The sequence below is a fragment of the Ciona robusta genome, chromosome 1 (assembly GCF_009617815.1).
Source record: "Ciona robusta chromosome 1, ASM961781v2".
Classification (NCBI taxonomy): Eukaryota; Metazoa; Chordata; class Ascidiacea; order Phlebobranchia; family Cionidae; genus Ciona; species Ciona robusta.
This window is the reverse complement of record NC_143235.1, coordinates 6,681,232-6,702,662: the sequence shown is the minus strand read 5'-3', so window position 1 is coordinate 6,702,662 and position 21,431 is coordinate 6,681,232. Positions and strand designations below refer to the sequence as shown.

At 32.7% G+C, this 21,431-nt stretch overlaps 1 protein-coding gene across 2 annotated transcripts in view; it reads right to left on the bottom strand.

Moving 5' to 3' along the window:
* Positions 1 to 5,954: 5,954 nt before the first annotated feature.
* LOC149741888 (dynein axonemal heavy chain 3-like) overlaps positions 5,955 to 21,431 on the bottom strand; it is a 40,044-nt gene continuing 24,567 nt past the window's right edge. The window contains exons 40-83 of one of the 2 annotated variants that reach the window (XM_089893170.1): positions 21,248 to 21,380; positions 20,773 to 20,888; positions 20,617 to 20,716; positions 20,306 to 20,400; positions 19,767 to 19,971; positions 19,164 to 19,402; positions 18,947 to 19,100; positions 18,701 to 18,882; positions 18,439 to 18,586; positions 18,064 to 18,213; positions 17,815 to 18,001; positions 17,433 to 17,582; positions 17,172 to 17,362; positions 16,899 to 17,083; positions 16,719 to 16,824; positions 16,149 to 16,282; positions 15,674 to 15,896; positions 15,429 to 15,525; positions 15,078 to 15,262; positions 14,841 to 14,948; positions 14,571 to 14,725; positions 14,220 to 14,385; positions 13,848 to 14,048; positions 13,652 to 13,785; positions 13,368 to 13,539; positions 12,926 to 13,129; positions 12,631 to 12,814; positions 12,330 to 12,571; positions 11,997 to 12,157; positions 11,768 to 11,939; positions 11,565 to 11,708; positions 11,336 to 11,495; positions 10,901 to 11,254; positions 10,254 to 10,414; positions 9,941 to 10,156; positions 9,144 to 9,336; positions 8,526 to 8,731; positions 8,327 to 8,449; positions 8,096 to 8,269; positions 7,501 to 7,674; positions 7,252 to 7,422; positions 7,054 to 7,164; positions 6,804 to 6,943; positions 5,955 to 6,554 (exon numbers count right to left, since the gene is read on the bottom strand). In XM_089893170.1, coding sequence (XP_089749296.1) covers positions 6,482 to 6,554; positions 6,804 to 6,943; positions 7,054 to 7,164; positions 7,252 to 7,422; positions 7,501 to 7,674; positions 8,096 to 8,269; positions 8,327 to 8,449; positions 8,526 to 8,731; positions 9,144 to 9,336; positions 9,941 to 10,156; positions 10,254 to 10,414; positions 10,901 to 11,254; positions 11,336 to 11,495; positions 11,565 to 11,708; positions 11,768 to 11,939; positions 11,997 to 12,157; positions 12,330 to 12,571; positions 12,631 to 12,814; positions 12,926 to 13,129; positions 13,368 to 13,539; positions 13,652 to 13,785; positions 13,848 to 14,048; positions 14,220 to 14,385; positions 14,571 to 14,725; positions 14,841 to 14,948; positions 15,078 to 15,262; positions 15,429 to 15,525; positions 15,674 to 15,896; positions 16,149 to 16,282; positions 16,719 to 16,824; positions 16,899 to 17,083; positions 17,172 to 17,362; positions 17,433 to 17,582; positions 17,815 to 18,001; positions 18,064 to 18,213; positions 18,439 to 18,586; positions 18,701 to 18,882; positions 18,947 to 19,100; positions 19,164 to 19,402; positions 19,767 to 19,971; positions 20,306 to 20,400; positions 20,617 to 20,716; positions 20,773 to 20,888; positions 21,248 to 21,380 — 7,279 coding nt within the window. In that variant the 3' untranslated portion in view covers positions 5,955 to 6,481. The remainder of the gene's footprint in view (positions 6,555 to 6,803; positions 6,944 to 7,053; positions 7,165 to 7,251; positions 7,423 to 7,500; positions 7,675 to 8,095; positions 8,270 to 8,326; positions 8,450 to 8,525; positions 8,732 to 9,143; positions 9,337 to 9,940; positions 10,157 to 10,253; positions 10,415 to 10,900; positions 11,255 to 11,335; positions 11,496 to 11,564; positions 11,709 to 11,767; positions 11,940 to 11,996; positions 12,158 to 12,329; positions 12,572 to 12,630; positions 12,815 to 12,925; positions 13,130 to 13,367; positions 13,540 to 13,651; positions 13,786 to 13,847; positions 14,049 to 14,219; positions 14,386 to 14,570; positions 14,726 to 14,840; positions 14,949 to 15,077; positions 15,263 to 15,428; positions 15,526 to 15,673; positions 15,897 to 16,148; positions 16,283 to 16,718; positions 16,825 to 16,898; positions 17,084 to 17,171; positions 17,363 to 17,432; positions 17,583 to 17,814; positions 18,002 to 18,063; positions 18,214 to 18,438; positions 18,587 to 18,700; positions 18,883 to 18,946; positions 19,101 to 19,163; positions 19,403 to 19,766; positions 19,972 to 20,305; positions 20,401 to 20,616; positions 20,717 to 20,772; positions 20,889 to 21,247; positions 21,381 to 21,431) is intronic. The other variant, XM_089893171.1, reaches the window with a different exon arrangement.

The following is a 21,431-nucleotide window of genomic DNA, read 5'->3' as shown; positions in this document are numbered from 1 at the left end:
GACGTAACAGACTGCGATTGTGACGTAACAAATCGTTAACCTTATGCAAATCAGACGAATTACGGTGACACAGCATGTTTTTTCGCATTTTTAAAGTTAATTTTCGACACGAACGCCTAACTTTTTTTGAAAAAAAAAATTAGACAGCAGGTAGCAGTGAGGGCTATATTAAGTTGTTGGTTTCATCAAAATTGGACACTAGTGCAGAATCCTCGAGGTAAGGCTTGTGGAAAGTGTTAGACCTTTAGAGAGTGCGGCTATAAGAGGTTGTATGGATTGGTGGTTTCGTTTAGCAGAAAGATAATGTGAGGGGGATTCACTAGCACTCATTATTAAAATAAACAAATACCAGGGAAGCAGAATGAACCAGCGACCAGAAAGTGACTAACTGTTTCTGTGTTGCCAATAAAAAATCTTACGCTTCAATGCTTCATGGATTTGTTCTCTAAAATTATACTTGGATTTTTTATTTGTTATATATTGAACAACTATTTCAACTGAATTTTGACAAATTGCTATTAAGTTCTAAGTTGTAAATACCATACTTCAGATGCTTCTTGCTTATTTATTTGCTTTAACTAATTTCACAAAATATAACGGCAAAACGATGGCTACCTACCATTTCTCAAACCTAAAATCTATCTGTATCCCTTGCTATTCAAGCTAACTGAACAAAATATCAACTTTATTCTGAGATTGCCGCTCGAAATCAGATTTCATGGTATGGTAAATTGAAGTGACGTAGGGCGTAGGCGGTAGATAGTAATACTGAGTGGCAAATCCACCCTGTGGAGCTTGTTAGTGACGTCATAATGCCCACAAGCTCATTTTTTTATTATTATTTTCTGGGGACTTTTAAAAAACGTCGTTTTTGTGACATATAAAACGTGTATTGGTATAGTATTTCAATATTTTATAAAAAATCGTTTACTAACAGTTAGTTTTACAGTTTACACACATAAGACTTAAACCCCTAACCCCTAACCCCTAACCCCTAACCCCTAACCCCTAACCCCTAACCCCTAACCCCTAACCCCTAACCCCTAACCCCTAACCCCTAACCCCTAACCCCTAACCCCTAACCCCTAACCCCTAACCCCTAACCCCTAACCCCTAACCCCTAACCCCTAACCCCTAACCCCCAACCCCTAACCCCTAACCCCTAACTCGTGCTAATCACACAAAAAAAAACTTTAAAAAAAAAACGTATTGCACTGTGCGGGACTCGAACCCAGTAAGTACGAAACAAAGAGAGTAAAAGATGGCACGCTAACCGTTACACCACAAAGCCGACGATAATAAACGGATCGAAAGAGCGTATATAACCTACTAATAAGTAAGAACATTATGACGTCACTAACAAGCTCCACAGGGTGGATTTGCCACTCAGTACTACTATCTACCGGCGTAGGCACCACCAAAAAATTCTGCCAGGATTCAACTTGCACAAAATGACCTCACGAACACAGTGTTACCAGACAAAAAGTAAAAAATAAAAACAATTTTTGGTTTTAAGTCTGTATTCTTTGGTTTTGAGTCTGTATATAAACATATAAGGCAAAGTCCGTAAATAAACACAGTCGGTTTATAAAATGGACTCTGGTTTTGGGTATAACAAATGGTACACGTATGTGCATCGGAGCAATTGTCGTTACGTGACTTGCCTAAGGATACATACACCCACAATGGTAGCAGCGACTAACTTTAGATTCGAAACCTCTAGGATTCTTAAGCTCTACATTATGCCAGACGCCAAACGTATAACATTTATTGTGCATCTAATTATTATCAAAGCCATAGTGTTTCAGAGAATTTTGTATAATTAGTGTAGTAGGCCTATAACAAATATTGGGTATACATTCAATAAAGTCCTGATTAAATGTTATATAGAAGAGATCAGAGCCGTATAAACACCGAGTGGTCCAACTGCCGTCTCTGTGTGTGCAAAACAGAGCAAAAGCGGTGACTTTGACAACTGTTTTAAACAATCATTTTAGATTTTATTTACATTTTCCTTTTGTGGAAAGGCGTAAAACAGTTTATATTTACCTTACCAAACATTTTTTGAAAAATGTATAAGTTAACCCCTATTAACCCTAAATAACTAAAATGCCCCAAATCAACCGCTTCTAATTTGATTTTTTAACTTTTTTGATACAGAAAACAAATAACACATGTTTCTTACACTTTTCAACCTTTAAATTTGTTTTTAGGTCACAGTTTTTTTGCAATTTAACAAAAAACTTGCATTTTCCCCATACCTACTGTGTTATTTTGGTCACAAATTGTCGTTTATTATCTCTTATACGTAACAATGGATTGGTCTACTTGGTGTTTTTATGGCTCTGAAAGAGATGAGTCGCGGCTCCGTTGTACACTTGGACGCAGAGTCGTAGAAACACCTTCTATGGCTCTGCTTGGACGTGGTCAAAACTTTACGTTATTTGGCACGTATGAGTTTTTTTATGAACTCTATGTATGTATGTATGTAACTTACTTTATCCTCCCGTGGCCGGAAAACGACAGTCGTTATAACACGGTTGTTTATACACCTCGTGCCAGCTTACGAGTTACCATGTATGTTACTTTGTGGGCGATTATTTTTTTTTGGATTTTTTCATTTTTTTTGTGTATGGCTGATAATTTGGACAACCCATTAGTGACCACTGGGTTGGAGCAATTGCCGTTAAGTGTCTTGCCCAAGGACACATACGCCCACAATGGTAGCAGCGACGAGCCTTGAACCAATTACCTCTGGGTTAGAGGCAGGCGCGCTAACCACTTACCGACGGCGCCGGACTTAATTCTATTAAGTGAACACAGCAATTACGCGGTATAAAGTTATATTACTGAAAATGGGGTACCGTTATCCTCCAAATCCTATTTTCTGGGTCTTATTTTGATCAGTTTTACATATTTTTTTCAGTTTTACATATTTTTTTAAAAATATTATTTGTTTAATACCAAATGGGACGCAAAAAAAAGAATAAAAACATTTTCATTTAACTCACCATGCTATAGGCTAGGCTAGTAATAGAAGCTAATATAAAATGCTTTTTAGGTACGTTTCAATGGTGACAAATAGCATAAAGAAAAATTCAACTGCATTTAGTGCAAAAAATGCACCAAAATGGCAACAACAAAAATAACAAGAAATCTACACCATCAATTACGTGCTCAACAGTAACAACTGCTCGACTTTTTATGTGCTAAATAAATTTTCTTTAAAATCGCACAACCAGCTAAATAACCAATGATTACTTTTTAGTTTGATTCAAAGTAATTAATTGCACTCGATGGTGTGTATAAAATCCTAGTTATAGGCACATAGCAACGAAAAATCATAAATTGTATATGGATATAGAGTTACTCAAATGCGGTATCTATTCTGAGGTTCCAACAGTTTTAAAAATAAAACAGCTTTTGAAAAAAAATCGTTAAATCAAACCGCTAGAGTAATATTAGCCATGCCACAATGAATGGGATTTCCCTTAAAGTGTAACTGACATTTGACCATTTCTAGTTTCTAAGCTATACTTGAAAAAATTAAAATTTCGTTTTAGATTTGGTATAATAAATGCTGTTTCTTAGTAAATATAAGAAAATATTTACAATTATGGCTGTTACCATATGTCCTCTTTCTGAGGGGGAGATGGGACACCTTTAGCACATAACATCCAGATATCCTGATCGTGTTTTTTAAAACATCAGTTGACAACGGTCTATGGAAGTTGTGAATATATGGTTTTATAGTTCTTTAAATGTTCTTTGTTTATCACCACATTGGACGAGAAAATAGAATGAACAGGTGTCTCATCTTTTAGCTTTGTGAAAAACTGACATATAAACATGAGGAAAATAGGCGAGAGTCATTATAGCTTTATATGGGATAAAAAAAGCAAAAGATATTGTTTTAAAGTTATATACATATAAAGTTTACATGGCGAAGAAACCAGCACAGTCGGTTAAATTTGGTAGGTTAACTATACAAGTTGCAGAATACTGTTAATTAAATATATTTCAACTTGGTGTCCCATCTTCCCCACATTGTAGTTTTGTAGTTTTTATTTACCAAACTTTAAAAAGTTTGCTTTTAATTCAATAATTTATACCTTAGGGGGGATTTAAATATAATATACTAATATATTTAAAAAATCATGTATGGAAAATATATTCGAAATTCAGTCATTTATTGCACTTGAAGATAATTTATAAGCAGTGGCTTGTGCGAAAAACAGTGCAGCAATACCCAATTTGCGGCAAAAGTATAAATTTTATTACTAGTTTTTATCAATTTTCTGTTATTGTAAGTCATATAGTAGGGTGGGGGGAGATGGGACACCTTTTAAGTCTGTTTTTTTCATTCCATTAGGTAGAAAACAAAGAAAATTCAAAGAATTTAAAAACCGTATCTCCACGATTTCCATAGACCGTTGTTATTTGTTTAAAACACGATCAGGGTATTTGGATATTACGTGCTAAAGGTGTCCCATCTTCCCCCCACAGTACTGTACATTTGTCGGACACAACATTTGTCAAATCGAACAATACCCATTTGCGTTCAATCAAAGTCAATTGTCATACAATAATAATATAATGCAGGTATAACATGTTAAAAAGTACGGCAGTAGGGCGAAAAGAATGTTTAAACTTAATTTTCAAATCGTACAAGATTATTTCGTTTTATTTACGTGTAGCATATTCCTAATAAAATTATACTTATATTAATCGAACTTATTAATGATTTTAAACTGTCCCGTCCTATCCTGTTCATTTTCGAATTTGTAAAATTTAACTTGTTGTGCGGATCGCTAAATAACTCGTCGTGTGTTTTATTGTATTTTTCTATTTTTTGTCAATTATTAAAAGAATGATAGTACTAATTCGTGGTATTACCCAAAAATCGATTTTGGAAATATTTGTCATATAGTATGTGCTTAAAAGTCCCACCTTTCCCCAGTGTACTATGTATATCTGTGGTCAATAAATAAAGGTGTGGCGGTAGTCATTTGCCCCAAAGGTCACATATTTTGAGTTTGGAAACATTGGGCAGTATGTACTTGAGGATTCCGTCTTATGTACCCAACATCCTATTATACAGTTATAGTCAAATTTAAAACCGCACAGTTAGCATATATTTAACGATTGATTTAAATAAGTGTGATTTTTCCAACGTGTCTTGAACTTCTATAAAGTACTGTGGGGGAACATGGGACATCTTTAGTACATAACACCCAAGTATACTGATTGTGGTGTATATACAATTAACAACGCTCTGTGGGAGTCGTGAGAATACGGTTTTATAATCCTTTAATTGTTCCTTGTTTACTACCACAGTACCACGTGAAACGAGAAAATAAAACGAAAAGGTGTCCCATCTTCCCCCATCCTAATATATAAATTAAAAAAAACAATCAATGCAGAATTTTAAATTAAACATTAGTAAATAATTACTTGCGCATAACACTGCCTGCATGAATGAATGTAACTTGCTTTATACCCGCATGGCTGCAAAACGATAGTCGCTAACATGACTATTTCTTATCGTGCACCTCGTGCCAGCTTACGAGTTATCGTTAATTGTTTTTTTTTTCTGGACGACCGACAATTTGTACAACCCATAGGTGAATTAAGCAAACAAAAGCACAAATCTGGCGAGTATTCAATTAGAAAAGCAAAGATTAAACCAAGTTATGGAAAACATTAAAACTTTTCGATTCAAAGTTTGAAAACGAATTTAAAAAGGTTGGCGCCGTGGCATAGTGGTGTCCTTGTGCAAGAAACTTACCGGCAATTGCTCCAACCCAATGGTCACTAATTGGTTGTTCAAATTATCAGCCATACATGAAAAAAAAATAATCACCCACGAAGTAACATACGTGGTAACTCGTAAGCTGGCACGAGGTGTTAAACCCGTGTGATAACGACTGTCGTTTTCCGGCCATGCGAGGATAAAGTTACATTCGTTTATTCATTTGCTGCAAATGGTCATAAATTGATAAATGAGAACGTTTTTAACTTAGTAGACTTGTTTCTGTTTTGTTGGATAAAATATAACTTTTTAATATTTTTTTTGAACAATAACTTGTGTATTAAACCGGTCGGCACAACTTATATATAATGCATCGATTGGGATCAATACTTTAATGTTTAAAGTACATTTTTTACAAATTAATTACAATAATCTTACAATAAATTTGCGACCAGTATTAGTGTATAATTGCTGTCAAAGTTAGTGTATAATATACATTTAACAATTTTGCTATTAATACAGAAGGAATATTTTATCTAAGGTCACATATTGATAAACTGCATGAATGAAATACATTTCCACAGATACAATGATAAAACGTTTAAACGTAGGCCTATACCATGTACAAGTTTCATAATAAATATATCACCCATATTTTTTATTAGAAAATTGACTATGAAGGTTGAAGATTGTAGTAACAGATGCACCAGTGCTACTGATATTCCAACATTAATCATCCAATTGACACAAACAAGCCACGCCCCTGTTTACCCAATGTTGAGATGGTTGGGAAGTTGGAAATCTGTAAGAAATTCAAATTTGCGTAAGTTCATGGTGACCATTTATTAAAGATTCCAAACCACAAACATACACAATTAACTTTTTTGACATGCTCTGATGAGCACTACAACCAAAAAACATTTTCTTCTTTTAGGAATATTTAAATGTACAGTTAACCCCCTCCTCTTCTGTATAAATGTAAACCTAATGTGTTTAAAATACACCTGTTGATGGGATCTGATCAAGCATTTAGTAGTAACAAAAGTCTTACTGTATGGTGAGCACGTAATTTGTGGAATGACCAGTTGTTGAAAGATTTCCCCGCCTTGAACTTGTTTTATACACCGGACAATCATACAGTGGTGTCATTGAATCTATTTTATCTCTTATCCGAATTGGTTCGAGCCAAATCTGTTAAATATTATATTAAAACTGTCTTTGTTACCGTTCACAAAAAAACACTAATTGTAAGTTGTCCAGTGTTAAGATTGATATGTTTTATAAAAAAAGCAATTGTGTACCACAGGTATAGAAACATAAAGATTTTTTTTCTTTGATTCCACAATAGTAAGTTTATCTTTGCACCATCTTGCCCCTTCCATGAACAATCCATTCACATAAACTCCAGTAATCTACAATAAATAAAAAATATTATAACAGGGTATGAAATGTTAAAAGTTCTCTATTAAAACTTTAAATAATGTCCAAGAATTACTCACAGGTTGAGTTTTCATGCTACTTTCTGGTTGAACATGAAACTTGAAATCTAATTGGTCAATCGGGATGTGATGTCTCCTTGAAAAATTTTGCATTGTTCCGGTTAAAAATGATTGAGTGAAGAAAAATCCTGATATCCAGAATGTTGCAGGTTTTCCATTATTGATCCAACGCTGTACAAACATTTATTTAAATAATATGACTTAGAACCATGTAGTTTTAGTAGTTGAATAAATGTTAAGAAAATTTACTTTGAAGAACTCAAGCCGTGCTATGAGATCAGTGATGTAACTCCCTAGTGGTTTAAGTGACGGATAAGATTTTGAACTCCATAAGTTTGGTACTTTCCCTACAAGCATATTGTCCAATACATCTTCTAGTTCAACTGAGAGTAAAACAAACCCCCGCAATGCTCGTTTTAAATCCTGAAATATATTTTCTTTAAATAAGTTAGTTTGATGGTGCTGTTGCCACCATGTATAATAATGTAATTTTAAAATTGTATTCACACTTGTATGAATGATGCCATTGGATGGCAGACAAAACCTTGGTACAATAAGGTCAGAAATTTTTACCAGAAGAGCAATTACAAGCCATTACTTTCTTTAGATTTATTTGGACATTTTTCAAATAATACTTTCCTTATTACCTACATCATATGTGATATTTGCATAAAAATATGAAAAAATCACCTTTGTGGTCATTAACTATCAATAAAACTAACAAAGCTTTCAATCGGTAAATCATAATTAATGAAAAAATTTTATATTTAAAATTTAATAGATCAAAATAATTAAAATAAATTATTGAAAACCACAAAGTATTTATCCACAATACGAGACTTACTTGCAAACTTGATTTTACAACTGCTGTTAGTCGATTGAAACGAACAAGTTCTTGCAAAAGTACAGTGTTCATACTTTCACTGTAATCAGTTGGATATTTACTTTGTACATTCTCCAAATTAAAAGTGTCCGGAAGTTTTGATAAAATATCACCCGCCAAATCTTGCACAATCACCTATAAATAATGAAAGTATTTAATAAAACGATTAACATCACCAGTACTAACCACTACCTGTGGCATAGTTCCACCTGCAGATGAGCTTTGTCTTGGCAAAGTTGTGAGAATTCCATCAAATATTTGTTGTGTTTCTTGTTGGTCTTTTGAAATATCAGCATTTTCATGCAAACCAAATACCTGTTTATCAGTTAGTTATTTGAATAGGTATACCAACAGCATGATTGTAAGCTATTGTAATACTGTATCAACTTACCTCAGGATGACTGTTTATCGGCAACTTTTGTATAAATCCAAGAAATTGTTCATGTTCATCATAGTTTGGTACATAATACAAATCGATGGCTGAAAACTTATACGTAGAATCTTTAAATACTTCAGGACACATAAATGTACAAAGTAAACTTTGTAATAAACGTCTATCTCGTTCATCTGTAACTCGACCTCCATAATTGCACTCGCCTGAAATATAAAAAATCTTTCAAGTTCATATTACTAATCTTAACGCTATTTGCATTGAATTTATTCAGCTATAGTTTATTAAATTACAACAAGAAAAACAAAAATAGGAAATGTATTTTCTGAATGTAACTAAGTATAATAAATAAACCAATGCCAATTTTATAACCACCTTTTAAACATACTTATGTTATAATTAAATACTTTTTAGGGGTTAGGTTTGTGAAAATATTTGGTTTTGTTTTGTCGTGTTTAAATTGCCCATTGATGTGTATCAAATTTAAAAATCAAATTTTCCGAAAATAAAAGTTTACCCTTTTATCCACTTAACCAGTGGTTAATAAAGTCTTTTTAATAACAATCGTTATTTGTAAATAATAATATTTGAAAAAAACAAGAAAAAATGACACCTTACCAATTAGATATTTCAGAGCATTTATCGGAACTTCCTCATAATCTTTCATGAACATTAAAGTTTGTCGAATACTGATTCTTAGATCTGATTCGTTAAATCCATACGGAATATTCCAACCTAGTGGACCAAATTTTCTTCTCTCTTGAACAAGAGCATGAAAGAAACAAAGAGAGAAAAGAATTCTTTTCCACTCCTAAATAAAAAAACAACTGTGAATCTTAAAGATTTAAATGTATAAACAATCTATTATTTAAAACATAATGAATCTTTTGTACAAGTGTAAAATTCTAAAAAAAAAAAAATTTTTTTAAACTAAATATAATTAACTTATCTAAGTTTATAGCGAATCAACATTGTATGATGAGGTATAACAATAAACCTTAAAAGGCATAAACTATTATTCAATAATACTGACCCACAATTAGGTTCTTAATTTCATTTTTTAACCTAATTCTACTTAGCATTTGTTTATTTTTTTATGAATTTATTTTATTAAGATTAAAATGGGTTTAGCAAAAGGTAATTTCATAATGTATTTACTTGTGTTAATACCTATGCTAAGTCAGACAGATTTTTATTTGTTTTAATTCTGTTGTATCTAATTTAATAAGTCTATAGTTAGAGTTAAAATTCCACAAAACATCAAATATACATTGCAAGCAAAAACAGCTTTGCAAAAGCTTAACTTTTGCTCAAAAATATCTGAATTGTATGGATGTAACAGCTATATTTGTAATAAAAATGTATTGTGTTACAAAATAAGTTTCAGTATAAAAACCGTTGTTGCACAAATCTACCTTATTTTTCTCGTTTGTGTCACAGCCGGAAAAAAATGCCGGGTCAGATATTGGATCGCTCTTGTAAGAACGAAATAAGTTGGCTCTTAATCCCTTCGGTGGTTCATTTGTCATCTTGACACTATTTTGTAAGACTGACACCGGAAAGTCAGGTGACGGATAACTGGTCAACCATAACCGAAATTCATGGCGAGTGGTGTTGTGATCTGTGATTACCTTGAAGAAAAAAAAGAATTCTTAAATCTTTTGCCATGAGACACAAACGTTCATAATGATAGCAGCAACTCTCACGTATGCAACACACACCACCAACCTCCTCACAGATTCGCCGCAATTCTGGTAACCAAGACACAGCAAGATGACAGTTTTGTAGCACGATCCATGTTCCATTTGTTCTCGCCCACTCTATCATACGCTGTGCTATTGGTCCTTGTCCTTGTCCCAGAGATATTGTTTGCATACCTGAAGACATGCCTGGAACAATACACGTATGCATGTAAATAAAACAAGTTTTTTCTAGTGTGTTTTTTAAAACCTATTAACATCATTCCTGTAAAATATTCCTGACACTTTATTAAACAAAAACATTTTTTATTTAAATATGACTATGTATTGATCTTTTCCAAGAAAAACTACATAGAAAATATTTCAACCTAAGCAAGCATAATTGTGACATTTTCATTAGTGCAAAATATTTCGTGATATATTTCTGCCGAATTAACAATTATAACAGAAATGAGGTGCAACACCAGGTTTATAAACTTTAAAGTTACCAAAAGAAAACTTATTGTCCATGTTCAAGTGACATTCATTTAGAAGTTGGCTTGATAATAAATATTATTTATTACAAAATTAGTTAAGCAGCTTCTACTTTTTTGTTAAATAATGATGTTATGAATATGAATTAATAAATGATAGATTAATTTGGTCATGCAATTCCAAATTTTTGTTGATACATACTGTACATTATTCCATCCTGCATATTATCATCACTCTGTATTTGCAAAGTTTCAGAAAATTCATCCATTTTGATATTTTTTGAGTCAAATGGAAATGAATCAGTGTTTCTAACATCTTCTGTCATTTTCACTTCAATAGAGTGATTGCTATCAGGTGGTACAAGTAGTGAAGAACTTGAGAGTTGTGAAGATTGTTTCACAAGGAGGGAATTTGATTTTGTATTTGTCAGGTTTATCTCTTTTGGTAGTGGAGGCCGGGGAGGAGACTTTGGTCGCAATGAAGCTTTTCTAGATGAAGGTGTCCTTGGACTTTTGGGAGTTGTGGTTTGTGTGTTAACACTTGAATCAACCATGCCTTTTTTATTAAAGATGAGTTGAAACAATGATGGTGTATGACAATGTGAAATGTGATGAACATGCAGCAACTACTTCTTACCTTTCTCTTCTGCAAATTTGACAAGACTTGCCATCGGATCTGCTCCAGGAGAGAGAATGAAGATGAGAGGAGTTGAAGAATCCGAGTCTTGATAACTTGAATGAAGATCAAACGTGGGTGGCTCAATGTACATTGATCCCATCTTGCTTACTATGAAATCCTGCATTATAAACGTCAAAATGCAGGTTTTGTTCCAAACAAAATAAAGAATTTTAAAGAAATGCATCACCTGTATGGCTGGTACCACTTTATCTGGTCTGAAACATCTGACAACTACCAACTTCTCTAGAAGACCCAGTTTTTCATTCCATGGTTCCGGAAATTGTTCCAAATGTGGTGCAGAAGAATCATAAATTACCTTCCATGCTAATGGCTGGGGAAATGTAACATGTTTATTACTACCACTTTTCAAACAAAAACTATTAACCGTACATTGACTCGAATATGTCTCATCAATCCAGCAAATGTGGGTAAGTCACTACAGCGGACTATCTCTGCCCAAGATTTATCTGGTAACCAATCAAAAACAGGATTTGGAAAGGGGTTCTCAAGTGCAATGCCACCAGTTAATAAAAACCTCCAGTTTGCATCATCAACCTCATTACTGAAAGACAAAAGCATTTAAAAATATAATCATTTCAATCATAAAATAAATTCCAACCTTCCTTTCATGATTCCAATGCAAAGAAGGAATGAGAAAAGTAATTTGTCTTTTTCAAAAAGTGATCGACAAACATTTCTAAAGATGAGTTGCGTGAAATGATATTTCAAGCTTTCTATTCGGTCTTTAAGGTTGATTGATTTCTTACTTTGTTCAATAGACTGGAAATAAATATTACAAGTTAAACAATGTGTAGTGAACGCCAGTTAGTTTGAATATAGAAAAAATTCTCCCATAAAATCAGTTTTGTTTAACAAAGTGTGTTAGTTATATGAAAAAAATCTCCCATAAAATCAGTTTTGTTATACAATCACATTTCTAACTTTATCTCACCTGAATATAAAGGTTGATAAACCACCACAGTGAATACTGATACATTGGATCAATGTTTGCAAGCTCAGAAATAACAAAGAATAGAATGGATGAATGAATTGCAACCGGTTTGTAACCATTCCTGGTTTCATCCAACTCTTGTTCAGTCCGACTCGTTATTTCCTGTTTGCTTGAAATTTCCTCTGACAACTGACGACTTTCCGATAATATTCTGATTGCTGTTTCATCTTCAAGAATATTTCCTACATTGTGTAGCAAAGTGTAAATTTTATAGAAATATAATAAAACTGTTGTACAGAACCTTGTTTTGAGAGTACTTCAAGTATTTTGTCCTCAATATTTTTAAGAAGTCGTCGATTATTTGCTCCTTCCAATATTAAACTATTCTTTTTTTCCTCTAGTTCCGGTCGTTCTTTCGCAGCAACCAACCTTAAAAGTTGATCTTCTAATCCAATTGACGTGATCATGAAATTGATTAGCGTCACCTGCAATAATTATTAAGGCTATAAAAAAACATAGACATAATCATTTTTCTCAAACAATAAATTACAGATGCTGAATCCAACATATAAAAACAATTCAACCATTTATTTGACCTTCACAGAAACTTCTGGTAAATAATGTGGGTTCCTTATACGTGTGCTTATATAGAGCTTAAAATCGTGGCTGTACTGAATTGTGTTTTCCCCCAATTGAACATATTCCATTCCACTTTGTTTAAATGTTTGATGCAGTAGAATAGGATCAAGAACGGGATCGATATGCTCGGGTACATCTTCAATAAGAATCGGGTTTCCAAACTAAAAATAATATCACTTTGTTACTAAAATAATCTGTTGTTAGTTTATTTTTTGATCACATTGCAATTAACAGGTTTGTTTACGAAAGCAAATAAAGAAAAAAATTAAGTACAGTTCAAGTTAAGGAAGTTGTCACATGATTTTATTTTGCAATAAAATTATTGTACAAATTAGTGCAGAGAATTGAATGATTTATTATTAAATAATTAATTATCTTAAAAGATTAAACTAAACTTACCTGAAGACAATTTTCTAATGTTCTCAGAAAATCGGTTTCAGTTAGTTTACAAATATGCAAATTATTTTTTCTTTCCATGTTTTTAATCCATTTACAAGCTTGTCCTTGTGGATCGATCATGAGCGGCCATCGATTTGCATTTTCCACTATTATGGCGTTGTCCACTGATGAACTGTCATAATAATGACTACAGTTTAAATTTGTAATCCTTTTTTAAAGAACTGTGTTTAGACTTTTTTACAGCTGTCTTATTTAATTATTAAACAATCTGTATCATTGCTTACTTATCCTTTGGTAGTCCTGCAAGTTGCCACTCCATTATTTGAACAGGATCTCCAAGCGTGTTAGCAAGAGAAAATTCTTCACTTACTGGAATTTCTCTGTTTCTACACTCCATCCACCATCTCTTCAATGCTTCCTAAAACCACAAAAATATATTTAACAATCAATTACATGGTTGTGTAGTCTTAGAAATCCAACCTGTCTATATAGTGGTGTGAATGGTGGCAGGTACGCAACAACAGCAGATGATAGCAAAACATCACCAACAATATTATGATAAGTGTTGTCCAAGGATTCAGTCATTTCTGTCCATCTTTCTTTTTCACCACCTAATCCACTGATCAACTTCTCTGCTCTTATTAGTTTTAACTTTGTTAGTTCAATATTGTGTTCCAGTGTCTGTATTAACAATATCGTTCAGTTATTATAAAATTTAAGAACCGTATATATATATGTATAACCTACTGTTGCCAAACACATTATAAATCACTGTTTTGTCATTTAAATGTGCACATGTATAATAAATGCCATAATATTATACTACACTAATAAATTGTGAACCAAATATACATTTTTTTCTTTCAGTTTTTCCTGAAGATGATTATTAAGACCATGAAGCTTTGATGTTATTTCTTCTAATTCATCTCTTTTAACTTGAAGTAATGACATCAATCTCTTTAAGTTGTCTTCAGCATATATTAAACTTTCTCTTTTTGGAGCAATGACTTTTGCTACCCTGTAAAGGAAAAAAAGTTTTTTTCTAAATGAAAAATAACGTTCACACTTTTGTATAGTTTTAAATAATACACTTTATATTTAAATTTCATACTAATCCATTCTACATCGTGTCACACATGCGAACCTGAGGTGTTGGACAAAGTTGTGTAATTACAACATGTAAATAAATGTTTATAAATAAACCTGTCATAAACTTCAATTGCAAGAACCCATCTACAAAGTCCTTCACAAGCGGATGAAACATTTCTGATCAACTCGGGACGAAAGTTTTGATCTCCAATGAAACGATCTCGTATTTTGCGCATGATCCCAATTGATATGTTGTCTTTGTCAAAATCCTACATATTTTCAAATATAATAAATAAAATTTTCCAATTTAATCCCATAATTATATTATAATTGAAAACAATATTATCATTGTATAATTAAACATTAAGCGTGTAATGTGCTTACCCTCAATGAATCGAGAAACTTCATGTCACCCAACATTTTCTTGGCAGCTGGCCAAAAGTCATCAATTGCTCTTCCACTGCCATCAGTTTTACGATCAGGTTTAATTCCCTAGAATATTTATTATTGATTTTAAAATTGCATTTACTAGAACAAAACATATTGTAACTGTTGTATTGATAAATATTGTGTGCCAATCTACATTTGGTTGACACAAAAGTTTTACGTGGCAAACATTACCTTTAAAATACAAATGGCTTCCATAGTCATTTTCACACCAGCGGGTGGATTCTGCATTGTTTTAATTAAAGCAATATCTTGTTGATGTAATGTATTTAAAGCTGCAATTGCTGAATTCATGGCTGGCATGGCTACTGCAAGCTTATCTTCACATTCCTGCTTGATTTTCTGAGCTTCATCAGCAGCTATAATTTATATTTCCATTAATTTCTTCTTTATAACAGGAAGATACTGAGGCAGTCACTTAAAAGCTACTACATAAGATACCACTATGAGTAGGTTATATAACATGCCCTATTTCCCAATAGTGTGTGAAAATAAAAGTCTAAAAATCACGACTGTTCCGCTTACAATTAGCAGCCACTGCCTCATCAGCTTCAACAAGTTTTTTCACCATTTCCACTTCAGCACTTTCCGCACTGATATTCGCAACAAGTTTTTCTACTTCCTGCAAGAGGGTAAATTATGTTAGAATATACCAGAATAAATTATTTTATGACATGTTTTAAAATACCATCATAATGTACAATAACAACCCTCTTAAATACAACTGCTTCCACCACCAACATAATGTATGTATTCAGAAACAATCAAACCTTAGAACTTTCTTCCAACTTTGGTTGAAGAGCTGTTAAGTCTTGCTGCATCACATTAATTTGGGTTTCCGCAAATTCTAACTTTTCTAAACCAGTGATGTATCGGTTTTTAAAAGTAAGAAGTTCAAGACGCTTCTGCTGAAGTAATCTCTTAAAAGTTTTGATAAGTTCAAGATAAGATGTTGGGGTAATGAACGTCCAACGTCGCAGTGATTCAAAATATCTGCAAACAATGAACTTAAGAGTATCATTCTGAAAGGTACAAAAAATGTTTGGGTTTGCTTAATGGTGCATTTAGATTTTTGTCATACTTGAGCTTCACTATCCAAACCTAACACCATTATTTCTAAAATTTAACAATAGAAATAAGACACATTAACAATAGATAAACATAGTATGCGTTTATTTAATCAAAATAGAACTACTTTTGACATAAATTTTGCTTTGGCCTATATTATTTTAAATATTTTCATACTTGTTTGATAACAATCGAACATCTTGATGAAAATATTTACACAACTGTACTGCAGCTTGTTGCATAGTCTGGCTCAGTTCAACTTCATCCAAGAAATAGTTGGCCACCATTTCCAAAGCGTCATCTGGCCATGCCTAAACATTAAAACAATTATAAAAATATTTTCATAAACTCGTATAATTTGTTTTAAACTTAAGTATTATACTTATGATACTAAATGTCTTTACAAGACTACAGTTTTCATTAATCACACAGTGCCTTAATAAGCATCAATAACACAAGGTGACAGTCGTTACAACACGGGTATTCACACATCTCGTGCCAGCGTACGAGTTACCATGTATGTTACTTTTTTTGTGTATGGCTGATAAATTGGACAAGCCATTAGTGACCACTGGGTCGGAGAAATTGTCGTTAAGTGGCTTGCCCACAGACACATCACCCACAATGGTAGCAGCGACGAGCCTTAAACCCATTACCTCTGGAATAGAGGCAGGCGCGCTAACCACTTTGGCACGGCGCTGGATGTGTTGCACACACTTCTATAAAATATTTTATTTCAATAAAAACCTGGAACCAATCTATGGTGCAGCAGTTAATAAGTGAAGGAAAATTACGAAGCCTCGTTCTAAAGTTGTCTCCAACTGGACTAAAGGCGAGAACCATGTGCAAAGATCTAACAAACAAAATAAACATTTTTTATAGGACATAAATGCTCTTATGTTTACTACAAGCTGAACCCAAACTTACCTGGTAATTCTTTCAATAAACTTTGCGTACATGTTTATAGGAGTTATTTCAACACGATCATCATTATCTGCTTGAGCCAATCCTTGCATTTTATCAATAATTTCCAATCTCTCTTCATTTTCAAATATATTTGGAATATCTCCGGTGTTTAGAAGTAAATTAATATCCTCCAAGAAAGATTCATCCTTGTAATATTATTAAAATAAATATTTTTATGAAAATATATATTGGTAATGAATAAAATCAGTTTAATCAAACAAAACTGAGTGCTACCTTTATCTGAAAATCTCCAAACAAAAATACGGTTGGAACTAGGTCTTCTCCTGTTCTTCGTAAAACCTTTTTTAAATCACTTCTCCACTCAGAAACTGAGTAAGACTTGGTGACATTAACTTGAAATAATTCATAATCTGCCATAAATGCAGCAATTCTCGTAGAAGATTGTCGTCCACTGCCACCGATACCTATAAAAGTTAAAAAACAATTTCTTTAGGAAGTACAAAATATTTCCAATGAAAGTATATTTCTAATTACCAACAAGCAATGCATGTCCATTTGGCTGTTTTAAAATTCTGCTAATGCGACTAATATGTTCAATCGCGAATTGAAACATCACCAAGTCCATGGGAGCTTTAGAAATTGTGTTGTAATCATCAAGGTAACGTTCAATTGTTGTTGTCAGTGCTGAAATTATAAAAAAAATATTAATTAGAATTTTACCTTGCATGTTGCATCCAGGTTAAAATTTCTAAACATAAAGTGCTTGTTAAACTAGAAGGATAATAGTTAATTTGATTTTGTTTTTTTAAACCAATTTTTTTTTTATATTAATGTACAATTTTTTTTTTCCAACACAAATTTAACATCCTTGTTGTTAATCACTAGTGGTTTTTCCTTACGTGGAAGTTTAGCTAACCTTTTATATCTGTCACTTCATCATACAATCGTTCACTTTCACCACCCTCAATCTTTGGTGACATATAATCACCATAAAACACAGATCGAATGTGGCCGTCGGTAATATCACTGCGTTTATTTTTATTTGTAACAAGATGTTGGAAAATGGTGTTCATTTTCTCTTTGAAGTGCATCGTTGTAGCAATCTAAAATCCCAAACAGTAAAAGATTTATTAAATATGATATTTACATTTGCATCTTCACTTACTTTAACAATACCAAAGAAAGTATTTCTGTCTTCATCATCAACCAAACGATCATAAAATACCCGGTAAACTTCATGAACCCACAGACGACAAATTTTTAAAGCTCCACTGACACCTTCTGGACAACTGTCACTCCTAAACATTAAAACTCCCTGCAATTTAAGTTACAGTTATTAGGAAATCACTCACCATTCAACTTTTACATCGCAGAAAGGGATAAGGAAAACAGTATGAACTTTATGAAAAAAATACGAATAAAAGTGATAAAAATCAATGGTGTAAGGGGGAGGATTATTGATTTATGTATTTAACAGTTTGAAATTATTATTTTTTGATTGTTGTCAAACTCTACTTAATTTGCTGCAATACTTTCCTACCTGGATAACTCTTGCATAGTCTCGTAAATTAAATATATAATGAGATTTTGATGGAGTTGGAAGGAATCTTGATATTGCTTGCATATAAACATCTGTTGTTGCCCATATTATAATACGACCAAATCGTCGTAGAGCATTATCAAAACCACTGAACAAATTAAAATAATTTTATACACAACAAATACCATGGCACAGTGGGTTACTAAAAAACAAAAGACAATTGTTTCTTATCTTTAATTTGTTATACAAAAAATGTACTTACCGACTGAAATGTAAATCTAACAGTGGTTGGAATATTGTCTTCATGGTGTCTTCATCAAATTCATGAATACTTAGCACATTGAAGTGACGTAAAAATCTCTCTGTTATTACATTGCGACCACCACCAGGTGGTGCCATAGCACACACCATTAAAATATCGACAACATTAATTTGGCTTGTGTCCTAAAACATGTATATATATTTTTTACGTTTAAAATCCAACCATGCAATAAACCACACAACAAACTTTTTTATTAAACCAATGTCCGTGATCAATCCATTGACGTAACAATTCTATAGGTGGTTGTGCTCCATATCGTTCCTTTGCAGGCATATTAACATCATCCACAAAAACTATCATTCGCTTACCAGCACTTGGTCCATATGTGTATTTGTGACGCCTGAAAAACAAAACAAACTTCTAAATAACTGTTTATGTTTGTAATATCCTATAAACAAATTACCTGTCTAGCTTTGATAAAATCATGTCTTGAGTTTGACTTGCACTGGTTTGTGCAGAGAAATTTATGTTGTTTATTGCATAGAGTTTCTTTGGGAGACTTCTCAAGTAATTGTTGGTAATAGCTGATTTTCCTGTTCCGGTTGGCCCAACAAATAGTAGTTGTTTGTTTTGGTTGATAAACTTTTGAAGAAAGAAGTGTTGTCTGTAGGTATCCACTGTTTCTATGATCACATTACTAAGCTGTGGAAGTGTTGAAACATTTACATAAAGTGTTTTAAATATTTAGTTGCGTCTTGGAAATGAAAAGAAATATGAATTAACTCACAAAATGTATATGTTGATAGCACTAATAAACACACATGAAACATGATGTACGAAAAACACTGCTAAATGGACTTATTCCTTTCTATTAAGATATCTATACTATATATCATAGAGGCTGGATAAAAAAAATTAATTATTAAATAGTTATATTTAATAAAACAGTAAAGTTTTAAAATTTAAAAACACTTTTAACACCCTTAACAGGACATACCAAGCCATTCAACCATCAAGTAATAGAGCTAATGAAATGCTGTATTAACATGTGTAACAAATTGCTCACATTTGTACGCTCATTAAGCTCAGATTTTTTGGTCAAGTTTTCCCATCTATGCCACGAGCCGTAGTTTTGTTTCATATACACATAATCATACACACTTCCACGCTTCGGTATCATTAGATTTCGAGATATACGAAGTTCCCGGGGTCTGGGGTGTCCCGACTTGCTCCCATCTGTGTCTAACAGCTCACGGAAAAAGTCACTGAATCTGATGGTTATATAGAATTACATGTTAAATACTATTAAGTTGGTCTCTGGTCAATATTAGTTTATGATTCTATCTAATCTTCCATACTCCATGTATTACAATAGATAGAATCTCCAATGAACGGTCATGTATGTTACAACCTTATTAAAAATGCTAAAGGGTAAAATAATACTTACTTATTAGCTGGTGGTAAAACAGGAAGATATATAGAATTATAAACACCTAAAAATATTGCGCCGATTGCGATCAATGGTTTCCAATGCTTCGGCCCAAATTGCAAATGGTCTTTATTAATTACTTGCTACCTTGTTAATTACTTTTATTATTTTATAACCTTTCTCTTGAATTTCCATCTACACATGCTGAGATTGACCACACAATTGCAAAAAGGAAATGAGCAATAACCATATTTCCCCGTTCTTCAATTGCCTGTTTGATCAATAAAATGTGTTTTTTTAAACTTTATTGATAAATGTGTTTTAGCGCAGACTGTACAGCCACTAAGAGAAAACTGTTTTAGTCAATTTACATAAAATAAATAATATATATAGTGTGTATAAACAGATTCAATTAAAAAAAACACTTTTGTTGTTTTTTTAAAAATAGGATTACACAATATAATTTAATACTTTTATTGACTTTAACCTTTAAATCTGAAGCAGAAAGTCTTCCTTCAGGAGCTTCATCTGTCACAGTTGTTGAGATACTTTCAGTATCATCGTCCTCCCATGTTTCAAGCACGCTGCTTGCAAGTAAAACAAAATTAAAAACCAAAGTCATCGATTAAACTATTTAATATACCCAAGTTCATTTAGAAGACAAGAATAAAGTTTGAGGAGGTTGATGGTCATGTGCATGGATGACAACCGAAGAATATGATGACAACTCCGCAAAACAAAATGAATGCATGGTGGAAGCTTAAAAAACAGTTACAAACGTGTAAGCAAAATGCATGAATGTTTAATGAACGTCACGAAAATATGCTTATGAAGGGATTTGTATGATATTAATTTCAATGCAGGCTACCAAAATAAAAAAAAACACCACAACATAGAGGTTTATGAACACTTATCAAAATGATAAAATAAAAAATTTACCACTTAATTTTTTATACTGTTTACTGAAAGTTGGACAATATTAACTGTTCAGTGGCATGGAACAGTTGGTTAGCGCATACCTTTAAACTAACCGAAAGGTTATGGGTTCAAGGCTTGTCGCTGCTACTATTGTTGGAGTTATATATTATATATGTACAACACAAAATTGCTTAACTTACGAGCCAGTTAAAAAGCATGCGGATGTTATCTTTTTGTTGTTTGGTTAAATATTCTGGCAATGAAGTCTGCAACCATGATGTCACAAGAGCAGTGCTTCCAAGTTCATCTGGATCCATGTATATCATTCCACACCTATACTCACAAACGTGTATAAATAAGATTTAAAAGTATCTCACAACGAGT